The 13,531-nt window shown below is 38.4% G+C and overlaps 1 protein-coding gene across 1 annotated transcript in view; it reads left to right on the plus strand.

The window, feature by feature from the left end:
- The first annotated feature begins 4,641 nt into the window (after nucleotides 1-4,641).
- The window catches only part of SLC26A3 (solute carrier family 26 member 3), a 29,851-nt gene continuing 20,961 nt past the window's right edge, over nucleotides 4,642-13,531 (plus strand). The window contains exons 1-7 of the mRNA XM_037150477.2: nucleotides 4,642-4,822; nucleotides 5,328-5,467; nucleotides 9,366-9,476; nucleotides 9,666-9,817; nucleotides 11,058-11,222; nucleotides 12,609-12,761; nucleotides 13,181-13,263. Of these exons, the coding sequence (XP_037006372.2) occupies nucleotides 4,692-4,822; nucleotides 5,328-5,467; nucleotides 9,366-9,476; nucleotides 9,666-9,817; nucleotides 11,058-11,222; nucleotides 12,609-12,761; nucleotides 13,181-13,263 (935 nt within the window). The 5' untranslated portion in view covers nucleotides 4,642-4,691. The remainder of the gene's footprint in view (nucleotides 4,823-5,327; nucleotides 5,468-9,365; nucleotides 9,477-9,665; nucleotides 9,818-11,057; nucleotides 11,223-12,608; nucleotides 12,762-13,180; nucleotides 13,264-13,531) is intronic.

Genomic DNA, 13,531 nt, shown 5'->3' on the forward strand with positions numbered 1-13,531 from the left:
ATTAGGTATGACAGTTTTTCAGCAGCATGGCCAGTAATAATAATTGCCAATAGAGCCAATTATCAATAATAATAATAAGTTTAGTACCTGAACTAAGGTAAAGTTAAAACTAAGTTTCTAGAAGATGTTATCAAACCACTACAAATTGACACATAAACAGACTTTAGAAGTAAACAAGACACTGAACTAGAGGTGTGTTAATTATCCCTATTATTTTAGTTTAAAAAATATCCAAACTCTTTCCTTAAGTCATCTTGCTCTGGGATTCTTTGGAGGAACTGCTTTCATATCTTCAGGATCCTCACCTCAGACCCATCACCTTTAATCACCTTCTGTGTCGGCCTCTCCCCTCTCTCCGGAGAGGCTATGACTTCAGAAACAAGCTGGAAGTGTTTGTGAGATGATGGTAGTTTTCAAAGAATCATCACTAAATGATAGTGAAAAACAGTCATGTGTTTTATGTTATAGATGATAACTTATATCTCCCAAGAAAATAGCTACCCAGTTTAGGTTTACATATATAATATAGTTTAATTCCTTACCCTGTTGTGTTTCAAAAGTCACAAAGGCTCACAGGAATCATAGGATTTAACTAGAAATTGTGGCCTGCCCCAGCCCTGACCCCTTCTGACCCCTCTTTACCAACATCTGTATTGATATCCTTTTCACCCACTCCCAGCATACCCCACCACCAGCCCAGTTACTCCTAATCACTCTCTGGCCCTCTCAAGTTCTGATACCACCATCTGCTTGCTTCCACCCAGCTGGACAGCAACCAGAATATGAGAGATATGTACCATTGAATTCTGGTTCCCCTTTGGCTGCTGATTGGGGCCCCTCTCAAGGTGCTTACTGGGGCAATTATTCTGCTTATTCTCTTACTCATCCCCCAACTATAGCTATCAAGACATCTCCCATTGTCCAAGGACCAACTCATGAAATAGGGCTGGCTTACTTCTGCTTTTCCATGGACTGGCACAGGAGTATTTTGAGACCTTACTGAGGGCTAGGGTAACCAAAAGCCCACCTTATGAGTGTGGTGGAAATATCTACCATGGCCGGGAACAGGCTGGGAAATACTTTCCACACCTGCTTGCCTCCTGGTTTCAAATTATCACTAATGAAAGAAAAATACTAGCATTGCTTCTGAGCATGTTTGCAAGGTCAGACCCCTGAAAGACTAGAACACTGAATAGGTAAGTGTTGAGGAGTGGAAAGGTCAGGGTGTAAGAAACTTCTCGGTGGAGTGGGGCTGGCAGCCAGGCAGTACTGGCCTGCTGGACGGCCTGCAGGCTGGAGGTGGGCAGAACCAGCAGGGGAGGAAGACTATGCACAAACCCATCTTAATCCCTAGAAATATCAACTTATTAATAAACTAGAATAGTTAAATTGGAAAAGAACTGAAGTTCAGAAATAATCCCAAAATTAAATTTCTTCTGGGGAAAAACTAAAAAGAAAAGCAGAGAAAGATAAACGTGTATGACTAAGCCCTAGGACCAAGAATGAACGAGAGCGAGAGAGAGAGATAATAAACCAAATATTTAAAAAGAACACATAATAGAAAAAGAAATAACAGTGGAAATATACACCAACAAAGCTCAGAATTCTAAAATTTTTAGGAGGAAATGTCCCTGAGAATGAATTTCAATCCTTCAAAAGCCACTGACACCCTAAGGAACCCAGAAAGAAATTCAAGGCACCAAGATAAAACAGAACCAGTAAAGGTATACATTAACATGGGTGTTAATATTTGAAACAAAATTGTAATTCTGGGAACCAAGGGAAAGTTTTTCAAGAATTTCTGGGGGAAAAGTAACTCATTCAGGGTTTTTTTAAAAAAGAAATTCACTTTTTAATTTCTAAGTAATATAGCTCATTCTCAATAACCCCTGAAATGATAAAATGGAGAATGACATCGATTCATGACTACCTGGAACATCTCTCAGCAGAGTCACCAAAGGGTGGTTGATCCAGTGGGTCAGGTTGTCAATCACATGAGGAATGTAAGACAACAGCTTTGGGGAGCAGAAGGGCAGTAAGGGAAAAACCACCAGGTAGAATGTGTCCATTAGGTCTCTCTCTAAGCCCATTGGGAATCAGTACATTGTGGCCAGGCCAGTGTATTCTGCAAATGCTTTGGGGGAAGGACATGAGGAGAAACACAGATCTCTCTCTCTCATTCTGAAAAGATTTTGTAAGCTGTCCTGATTTCTGTGCTGAGCACTCACCTTTTTATTCAGCTCTTGGTGTGAGGAGGAGGAGGCATTTTCCAGTCTGTGGCAGGATGGCCAGAGTTCAGTCCTTTCATGCAGCTGGAGGTATGATGGAGCCCACTAAACAGCCAGCCAAGGGCATCCTCAGGGAAGAAAGCTTAATATAAATGAAGTTGTTTCTGCCATCTTGGTCACTGGCAAACAAAAAAAAAAAATTAGACCATGACTTAGCAGGGAGAAAATATAAAGAGCAAAAGGAAGAAAAGGAATACTTTCAGGATTTATTTTTTCATTTAAAAAATTTTTAATTTTTTTATTGTTGTTCAAGCACAGTTGTCTCCATTTTCACCCCACCTATCCCCACCCTTGAACCTACCTCCTTTGGCTTTGTCCGTATGTCCTTTATACATGTTCCTTGATGGATTTTCCCCTACTGGATCTTTTTTTAAAAAGAGAATTAGTGAGTTTTCCTGAACAACTTGGTGAAAGTATGACTAAAGCAACAAAATACTGGAATCTTTTTTTTTTCTGTTCATGAAAGCATCTAACACAAATGAATACACAGTACCTGAGTTTTCTTCATCTTAATGTTGGCTAGGTTGCATACCTCACAGGACTAAATTTGTTCTTGAAGGATATTCCAAATAGCCTTTGCCAGAGCACTAAGGTGTCAAGAGTCATTAACATGGATTCGATCTTAAGTGTTAATGTTCCAACCACACTGTTAGTAATTGGCAAGTCAGGATGAAAAATCTGTGCTATGCACAGCAATAATAAGTAAGTCAATTCTACCTCATGTACAAGTTTTCCTGAAAGTAGGAAGAACTATATAGCTAGTAAGCTATGACACCTGGAATTGGGGGTTAAGGGATGGAAGAGGAGAGAGAGATGAGAAGCAGGGAGAACAAGCAGCTTGAGGTGTGAGGAGGATCAGAAAGAATAGATAAGGGAGTCTAAGCTACCAGTCATAGCAAAGCTCAAAGGGACTTAAATTGTGGAGGTAAAGCCAGAGGGTGGCAAGAAGCTTTATATCAAGGTGAGAGAAGGTCAGGAGAGAACTTTAGAAGAAGGCCAGGGAATGGGATTGGAAAGAAAAATGGATGGTCAAAGAAAGGTCAGGTGGGGACAGAAGGTGAGGCTAGCATCTGATTCCTGGTTATAACTTGAGCTTTGCAAACATGCTGAAAATTCCTAAGCTATGAGACAGCACCATGTAACAAGGTACAATCTAGTTCAAGATAATTCCATTAATAATTGTGATTGTGGTCAGGGAAGATAAGAGAGAAAAACGCTAATAGTTATTCTTTAAAATGTTCTTTAATTATGTTCACATTGGACAATAGAGAATCTATATGTTGAGGAAGAAATAGCCAAAAAGTATGAAAACAGAACTCACATTTTGTCACTCTACTAGATGTATAACCTGAGAAAAAGTACTTAGATTTTTGTGAGGAGGAGTGTGCTATTATTTTCTCCTTCATAAGAACAGAACAATAATAATTGTAAGTGCCTCAAAAAAATTGTATGGGCTAAATAAGTAATGACCATGAAAAGGTTTTGCAAAATTGATCTTTTAAACATAACAGATTGAGATAAGAACAAAAAATGTAAACACCTCATGCATAAATGCTAATAGAATAATAACTACATTTGCATATTGTGTGCTAGGCACAAGGTAGATGCTTTGAAAACATTCTCATTTAATCTTCAAAATCGCCCTAAAACTTGAGTGTTATTATCCTAATTACTGAATCTCAGAGAGGTTAAGTAAATTGCCCAAGATCTTTCCTTTAAAAGATCTCATCACTAGTGAACTAAGTAACCAAGTAATGCTTTATGCCAGTTTCCTCAATTATAAATTGTTAAACTCTATTCAACTGCCAGAAACAATAGAAAAATAACTTAAATAAATAATATTCTTGAATTGCACACATTAAAAGCATTTGCCAAGGTATTACAAAAAATTCTGATGGATAAAACAGAACAGTCTTGACTGGAGTTAGGGGGAATGAGTAGACTTTAAATCTCATCTGTCCAACCCCTCAAATGCCATAATTTTGGAACTGTTTCTAAGAAAAAAACTAAAATTCATTTTCTTGAGAAGATCTTACTTTACAAGTAAAAATGCACTCACTGATTAGTAAATGAAGTCAATTTCTATTGTTGTTTTTTTTGGTGGTCTTTTAATAATAAATAAAAGCTTTTGTTCGCTTACCCAAAGGAGCAGTGTCCAGCTCATTGGAATATCAGCGTCTCAGAACACAACCAGGTCCCTTAATCCTGCCTCTTTTGATCTCAAAAGGTGGTAACATTCAGTCCAGAGCTCACTCATCTGTAAATTGCATCACATTATCTCTGAGTTATTTAAGAAGCAAGCTCCATTTGGTTTCTGGCATTTTTACCTGCTAAAGGCAAGAAGAAGGTTTGCCACATCGTTCCAAAGGTCTTCCACTTACCACAGCCTTCAAAAGAAGCAAAATGATCGAGCCCATTGGGAATCAGTACATTGTGGCCAGGCCAGTGTATTCTGCAAATGCTTTTGGGGAAGAACATAAGAAGAAACACAGATATCATAAGACATTTCTGGATCATCTCAAAGTGTGTTGTAGGTAAGATCATTTTTTTAAGGTACTGACATTAGAAATAAATGCAACACTTTCTCCTAAATTTTCAGACTTTCAAGCTCTCCTTTCTGGCTCTAGCCCACAGCTTTCAGAGTCTTCTTATCTTTGGTTTCCAAACTTTCCTGCCAGAGCTGGAAAGGTCGACTCTGAAATGCACACCATCTCAGCTCTCAACAGAGTCTTTCCATATCACAGGACTAATAGATGAGGACAGAGGCACATTCTCAGTTGAAATGTTGAACAATTCTAGTTGAGGATGACAAATAAGGTCTATTATGGCTGAAGAAAAGCAGCATTTTTCTTTTTAAAAATTGTTTGGTTGTGGCCAGGGGCAATTGATACAGGTAAGGAAGTGACTGTTTGTGGGAAAGTTAGTAAAAGTACTAGTCTGTTCTTTAAAATATTATTATCTTTACCAATTTTCTACCCACGATGAGGTGCTAAACTTAAAGTTTGATATTAACTGACCTGTGGCTTTCAATGTTTTCAGCTGTTCTACAGAAAAGGCCCGGAAAATTGCCCTCTCTTTGCTCCCCATAACATCTTGGTTACCAGCATACCGGGTAAAGGAGTGGCTACTCAGTGACATTGTTTCTGGAATCAGCACAGGGGTGGTGTGTGTTCTGCAAGGTAAAAACATCTTTGAGATATAATTCATCTGTCATAAAATTCATTCTGTTAATGTGTACAGTTCAGTGGAGTTTGTTTGTTTGTTTTGGTATATTCACAAGGTCACATTTAATTCCAGAATATTTTTACCACCACCACTACCCCCAAAATCTCTTGCTCATTAGCAGTTACTTCCCATTTCCCCCTCCATCCACACCCCTTGCAACAACTTTCTGTCTCTATGGACTTGCCCATTCTGAGCACTTCACATAAATAGAGTCACAGAATATGTGGTCTTTTGTGTCTGGTTTCTTTCACTTAGAAGAATGTTCTTAAAGTTCATCCATGCTTCAGCTTGTATGGATGCTTCATTCCTTTTTATGGATAAATAATATTCTATTGTATGGATAGACTGCATTTTGTTTATGCATTCATGACTTGATGGACATTTGGGTTGCTTTGATTTCTACTTTGTGGCTATTAGGAATGAACATCATGTACAAGTTTTGTGGGAACATATGTCTCAATTCTCTTTAGAGTGTAATTCCTGTGTCATATGGTAACCCATTAGTGACATATGAGGGTTCAGATTTCTTCACATCATGGTGAACACTGGTTATCGTCTGCCATTTTAATTTTAACTGTTGTAATGAGTAAAAAATGGTGTCACATTCTGGTTTTGATTAGCATTTACTCACTAATGATATTGAACACCTTTTCAGATGCTTATGAGAGATGTATATATCTTCTATGAGAGTTTATTTAAATCTTTTACACATTTTTTTAATTTATATATTTTTTATTTTATTTTATTTATTATGCTGTTACAGTTATCCCAATTTTTCCACCTTTGCCCAGCTTGACACAGCATATTCCACTCCCTCAGGCAATCCCCCCACCATGGTTCATGTCCATGGGTCATGTGTATAAAGGCTTCGGTTACACCATTTCCTATACTGTACTTACATCCCCCTGACTATTCTGTAACTATGCATTTGTATTTCTTAATCCCCTCACCTCTTCAACCAATTCCCCAAATACCCCTCCCATGTGACAACTATCAAAAAGCATTCTGTATCCATGAATCTGTGTTCTTGTTTGCTAGGTTTGTTTTTTGTGTGTGTTTTTTAGATTCAATTATTGATAGATATGTATTTACTGCCATTATATTGTTCAGTTCTGATCTTTTTCTTTTTATTAAATAAGTCCCTATAACATTGCATATAATAATGGCTTGATGATAATGAACTACTTTAGTTTTTCCTTGTCTGAAAAACTCTTTATTGGCTTTTCAATTCTAAATGATATTTTTGCTGGAGAGAGCCATTTTGGCTGTAGGTCCCTGCTTTCCATGACTTTGAATATTTCTTGCCCATCCCTTCTAGCCTGCAAGGGATGGGCAAAAAATATTTATGTAGATTTCTTTTGAGAAATCAAGAAATATTCAAGTTGATTTTTTTTGAGAAATCAATTAACAGTCTTATGAGAACTCCCCGGAGGTAACTAACTGATTTTTTTCTTGCTGCTTCTAAGATTCTCTCTTTCTCTTTAACCTTTGGCATTTTGATTATGATGTGCCATGGAGTGGGCCTCTTTGCATCCCTCTTGTTTGGGACTCTCTGTGCTTCCTAGGTTTGCATGTGTATTTCCTTCACCATTAGGGAAGTTTTTTTATTATTTTTTAAAATAGATTTCCAATTTCTTGCTCTTTCTCTTCTCCTTCAGGCACCCCCTATGATGGGAATGTTGGACTGCTTGAAGTTGTCCCAGAGCCTTTTTATACTACCCTCATTGTTTCTAATTCTTTTTCTCTTCTTGTTATAATCGATTGTTTTTTTATTCCTTTTGTTCCAAATAGTTGATTCGATTCTCAGCTTTCCTCTCTACTGTTGTTTCCCTGTAAATTGTTCTTCATTTCAATTAGTTTATCCTTCATTTCTGAATGGATCTCTCTGATGCTGTTGAGGTCCTCACTAAGTTCCTTGAGCATCCTTATAACCTGTGTTTTGAACTCTGCATCTGATAGATTGCTTATCTCCATTTCATTTAGTTCTCTTTCTGGAGTTCTCTTTCTCTATCTGTCCTTCCACTTGGGCCATGTTTCTTTGTCTCCTTGTTCTGACAGCCTCCCTGTGTTTGTTTCTGTGTATTAGGCAGAGCTGCCCTGTCTTAGTAGTGTGGCCTAATGATGTAGGTGTCCTATGGGGTCTAGAGGTACAGCCTCCCCTATCACCCAACCTGGTACTTGATCAAGGCGCTATCTTCATGTAGGCTGAATACTCCCTCCTCTTGTTGAGCTTTGATAGGTGTGGCAGGTCAATGGGAGGGATTTACCCAGGCTAGTCAGCAACAAAGACTGGCCATAACTACAGATTGCCCACCTGTGCTCTCTGTGGAGGATAAACTGTGCAGGGGCAGGCTGGTGGTGCTCCAGTGTGGTCTGTAGCTGTCCACTGGGAATGCAGGCTCTGGGTTTTCCTGGGTGGTACAGGCCAAGTTCAATACCCACTCATGTTCTGCCCGAGGGTACCCTGCATGAGCTATAAATCAATCTGAGATGGCTGCTACTTGTGCTGGGCTTGGAGATTCCCAAGTGAAGCCCAGCTATGAATCTAGGCTGGCTGGTGCTAGTGCCATGACTGGGGCTACTAAGCAAGAGGTATGGGGGATGGGGGCCTACTCAGGCTGGCTGTTCCTTGTTTGAGAGAATTAACAAGTTGTGAAGCATGAGCCAAGATCAGCTATTCATATGGAAAACTCAGTTAACAGTTTGTGAGGACCCATAGTTGGGTGGGAGGAAATCTCAGGGGGTCTCCAGGGCAGGGCAAACAGTGTTAGCCAGGTTGATGGAGTCTCAGATATGGTGCCTGCTTGCCAGCTTTGTGGCTCTGTGTGGGGAGGTTTCAGAAAAGGGATAATGGCCTCTGCCCGCCTTTCTGTCTGGAAGAAAGCTGTCCCACAGCTCTTGCCTTGATACCAGACTCTTTAGTTCCTCCCTGTATGCTAACAGTGCCTTTCAAGTTGCTTCCCTGGTGTTAGAGCTCAGAGAGAGTGAGTCTTAGTAAGTCTGTGTGTGGGTTCTTTAAGAGGAATTGCTTAGACCCCAGAAGTTTCTTCCACCAACTCAATCCCTGTGGGTTTTTCAGCCAGAAGTTGTGAGGACATATCTTCTTGGCACTAGAACCCTGGACGAGGGGGTTTGTTTTGGGGCTGGACCCCTCACTCATGAGATATCTATCCTTCCAGAATTTTTATCCACCACCCATGGTTATGGGACTAATCCATTCCATACCTCTGCCCCTCCTGCCAGTCTAGATGGATGTGGTTTCTTTGATTATGTATTTGCCAGACTTCCACTCAACATGATTTTTGATGGTTCTGAGTGATGGTCATGCTATAGCTTAGTTGTAATTTTGATGTGGTTTTTGAAGGAGGCAAGCCATGTTTACCTATGTTGCCATCTTGACTGGAAGTCCTTCTGCATATTTTAAAATTAGATTATTTGTCTTTTTATTGTTGAGTTGTGTTATTTATATATTCTGGAAACTAGACCCTTATTAAAAATATAATTTGCAAATAATTTTTACCACTCTATGGGTTGACATTTCACTTCTTTATAGTATCATTTGAAATGCACATTTAAAATTATTGATGAAGTCCATTTTATTTGTTTTTAATTTGATTGCTCACTGTAGTTATCATTTCTAAGAAAGCATTGCCTAATTCAAGATCACAAAGACTTACACTTGTTTTCTTCTAGGAGTTTTATAGTTTTAGCTCTTACATTTACATCTTTGCTGCTTTTGAGTTAATAAAGTAACATATTTGGTGTCCAGTTATAAATATTTAAAGAATCTAATGAAAATTTCTATGATTCCCCTTGCAAAAAATAAAGACCTTGATATTTGTGTATTTACAGGTTTAGCATATGGTCTGCTGGTCAACATCCCTCCACGTTATGGGTTATATGCAGCCTTTTTCCCAGTCATAGTCTACTTTTTCTTGGGGACTTCTAGACACATATCTGCGGGTGAGTTCCTGGACTAATCCTTGCTCATACTGCCTTTTCTTTGTGAATTCCATTAGCCACATATTGTACCAATTTCAAATTGTACACAATCCAGGAGACAAATCATAGTTCCTTATAAGAATTAAAACTGAAAGACAGCTGTGCATTAGGAAGATGTTTATTGACCACAATTCACCCTCTGTGAATTAGGTCCTTTTCCAGTTCTGAGTACCATGATGGGAGTAACAGTTGCAAGATTAACCCCCGATTCCTTTAATGACTCAATGAGTAATGAGACATCACTAGATGACTATAAGGTGATGGTGGCTGCAACGGTCACAGTTTTTTCTGGAATCATTCAGGTGAGCACTTTCTCATATAATCTACCCTCCCCAATCTGCTTTTCCTGACTGGTGAACATTTCTCTGATTTTCCTCCTTCTTGCCACCCCTCCCCACTCTTCCATTTGATTTGTAGCCCTCCTTTCATGGCCCACGGGAAATAATTTAAGAGTCACTCACCAAAGCCAGAAATAAAGGAGCAGATCCACATTGCAAAGATGACTGAGTATGGGTCTAGAGAGTAGGAAAAGTGGGAACAGAAAGACACGTGGTGAGGCGTGAAATGCTGAATTCAGTATAGTCACTAGATGTAACTATATGCAAGTAAGAGTAAAACTGGAAGCTTTGGAACTGTTTCTTTCTAATTCCTGAAAGACCGTAATCTAGTTGGAAGGGATTGGAGTTTCAGACTTTCAACTGTCCATATCAAAGATTTTGGGAAAGCTGAAGAGGTTTACAGAGGGACTTAGTGCCTCCTCCCCATGCCATACCACTGCTGATGGTGAAAATGTCATGGACTGCACAAGATGTTGTCTAAGTTTATGAATATTGATATTACTGGTTAAGACCTTTCCTTAAAGAAAGAGTCAGTTTGTACAAAAGTGTAAGTGGTGTGTTCTATTGACAATTGGTGTCATCAGTTCTTTCTAAGACATTTCTGGACCCAGTGCCTTTGTGTGTCCACAGCTCTGGCTGCATTCAGGGACATGAATGGAAAGGCAGGCCAAGTGTCCAGGGGAAGAAAAATCTATCCATTCACCTGATCGCAAAATATTGATGCTTTGGGGCAATTAACCATTTTTCCCCCAGTTGAAACTGAGGACTTCAGATGTCCAACACGCAGTTATTTATTTCTTACAAAAGGTAATATGAATGGATGCTGACCTATGCATGCTACAACAGCTAGAAAGTGTAACTTAAAATGACTTAGGGAAATTGTTGAGGAAAATAGATAAGATTCTGCTATGAAAGCTTTAGTTAAGTCTTCTAAAGATACCTTTAAAAGAGGAGGGTAGATAAGCCTGTTACTTTGGGGAGCGGGTGCTGGACTTGCATGCTATTTGAACAGCATGTAACATTCCACATTGGGGGATGGAGAGCAGTGGGAGAGGAGAGGTGTTTCAGGAGACAGGGACTGATGCTATTTTAAGACTTATATGTATTGGCCGAACCTTTACATTTTGATTACTTCATCTGCTGATCTTTCACTTTGCTAAAGTATACTCGTAATCTATACTAACAATTGCCTTTCTCTTTTCAGTTGCTGATGGGGGTTCTGCAGATCGGATTCATGGTGGTATATCTATCTGAATCCCTAATCAGTGGTTTCACCACAGCTGCCGCTGTTCATGTTTTGGTTTCCCAACTCAAATTTATTTTTCAGCTAAATGTCCTTTCATACACTGATCCATTTTCAATTTTTAAAGTAAGTATTCCTTTTGCTTAAAAAATATTTAAATACATGAAATTCACTTTCATGTTTCCGTGAGAACTTCCCTTTAATGACTTTGCCATGGGGCTTACCTACAATTTTCAAGAAACACATAGGCTGTGAAATTTATTCACATTAAGAGAAATTTAGTGACAAAGAGAATACTGAAAATCAGCCACATCTACTGTACATCTAATGTGAACAACAGAAATAAAGTACTACTTCTCTTATATTTGATACCTAAGTATTATTAAAAAGAAAAATCTATATACATTATTAAAAAGCTTTAATATTTTGTTCCAAGTTTTTAATTTTCTCAAAATATTATTTTGAAAAAAGTGCTAATTGAGTGAGAATGCTTCCCTACTTCTAAAAAGCAGTTCTTATTCTTTTAGAATTGAAGTTCTTCTAACTCTTTTATACATCCTGTTCATAAAGCAAAAGGAAATTGGCCAATATGTAAATAGAACAGTGGGTCTTCCCTCCTACAGAAGACGTACTGTAGAACAGTTTTCTTACCTCTTCTGATTTTATTTGAGTACCCTCTCTTTTTTTCTTTGTGAATTTAGCTAAATATTTGTCTATTCTTTATCTTTTCAAAAGACACCTCTTAGTTTATTAATTTTTCTTATTGTCCTTTTAGTCCACACTTCTTTGATTCCTCTCTGATCTTTGTTATTACCTTCCTTTTGCTAACTTTGGACATATATGTGCTTCTATCAAGATAGACATTGGGAGTCTGAGATAGCACCTGCTTCAGATTAGAACCAACACTCTTTCACCCCATCCAAAGCTATTCCAAAAGTGGATTGGTCTAGGAGCAACTTAAGGTCTAGTTTAGGTCTACTTGAGCCTTCCAAATCCTATGGATATAGAATCCAGCTGGCTTCAAGAATTAAGATTATGCACAGTGCAGTTATCCAGAAAACTCATTTCCAAAACTGACACAGAGAGTAAACTAAAACATGTGAGAGGGTTTAATTAAAAAAAAGACAATGAATTAAGGGATAAATGTGAAGAAAACCTATCAGTGATCAGAGGTTATTCCTTGGACAGAGCAATAGTGATGATTATGAAATAAAAATTGATGGCCAAACAGATTTAAGAGTAGACGAGACCAGTTCTAAAAATGTGAAAAATGTCCAAGAAAATTTGACACTACCCAAAGAGATTCCCAGCAAAAATTTCAGAATCATTCCTAAATCAATGTGGTGCTGACTCTATCTATGCTACCCTTCCTAGCAGAGCAGAGAATAGCTATCAATCTATGTCAGTTCTTTTGCTTCAATGCTTATTTTCATCTATTTAAAATAATTGAGTGATGTAATCAAATTATGCATTACTATAATATATGGGTGTTTTTTGCTTTTAAAACTTTAGGTACTAAATTCCATATTCACACAAATAGAGAAGACTAATATTGCAGACCTTGTGACAGCCTTGATTATCCTCTTCATTTTATTTGTGGTCAAAGAAATAAACCAGTGCTACAAAGACAAGCTTCCAGTGCCCATCCCCATTGAATTCATCCTGGTAATTGATCATTTTAAAACTTTCTTTTATAATCCATTAGTCACATATTTTTATGTTGAATGCCCTTCACCACCTGCAAGGTTTTAGTGGGGCAGATGCCATCTCTGCAGGTTCTGGGTATAACATTTAGTACAGTTGTATCTTTATTCTGAATTTAAGAATTTCCTTTTATAGGATTTTGGGCTTCTGTCCATTTAAGACAAGACTGGTACAGAGGGCAAGGTCTTGGAGAAGCTGATAGACCCATTTGAATTAGAGCCATGGTTCTCAACTCTGGTGGGACATAAAAATGCCTCAGAGTTTTTTAAAAAGTAGCAAAGCCTGGGCTTGAATTCTTAGGTCAAGGTAATGGTATTTTTTGTAAAGCAAGACTCAGGTATATCTTACATTTCTAACTTTGGAAATTTTCAACTTTGCAGACTGTGATCGCAACAGGTGTGTCCTATGGTTTTGACTTCAGAAACAGGTTTAATGTGACTGTGGTTGGGGAGATGGAAAGTGGGTAAGTGTTTCCTTTGAGATGGTATCTCCAAGCACTAATTAGAGAGTACACAGTAGTTACTGAAGACAACCAGCTGAAACACAATAATCCAGGTCAGACTCCTCCCTGCATCTGCATTTATGAAGAAGGCTTGCTACTGTCCTTTCAGGAATGAGCCACAAAGGGCATAAGGGTCTGCAGTTCTTAATATAACAAAGTGTCTTCTTGTGGAAGAACTTATAAACCAGATGAACAGGGACTCAAACACAAGTAAAAGTGAAGTAGTGAA

Source organism: Artibeus jamaicensis, unplaced genomic scaffold, assembly GCF_021234435.1.
Source record: "Artibeus jamaicensis isolate MK-2021 breed Jamaican fruit bat unplaced genomic scaffold, CSHL_Jam_final contig_834, whole genome shotgun sequence".
NCBI lineage: Eukaryota > Metazoa > Chordata > Mammalia > Chiroptera > Phyllostomidae > Artibeus > Artibeus jamaicensis.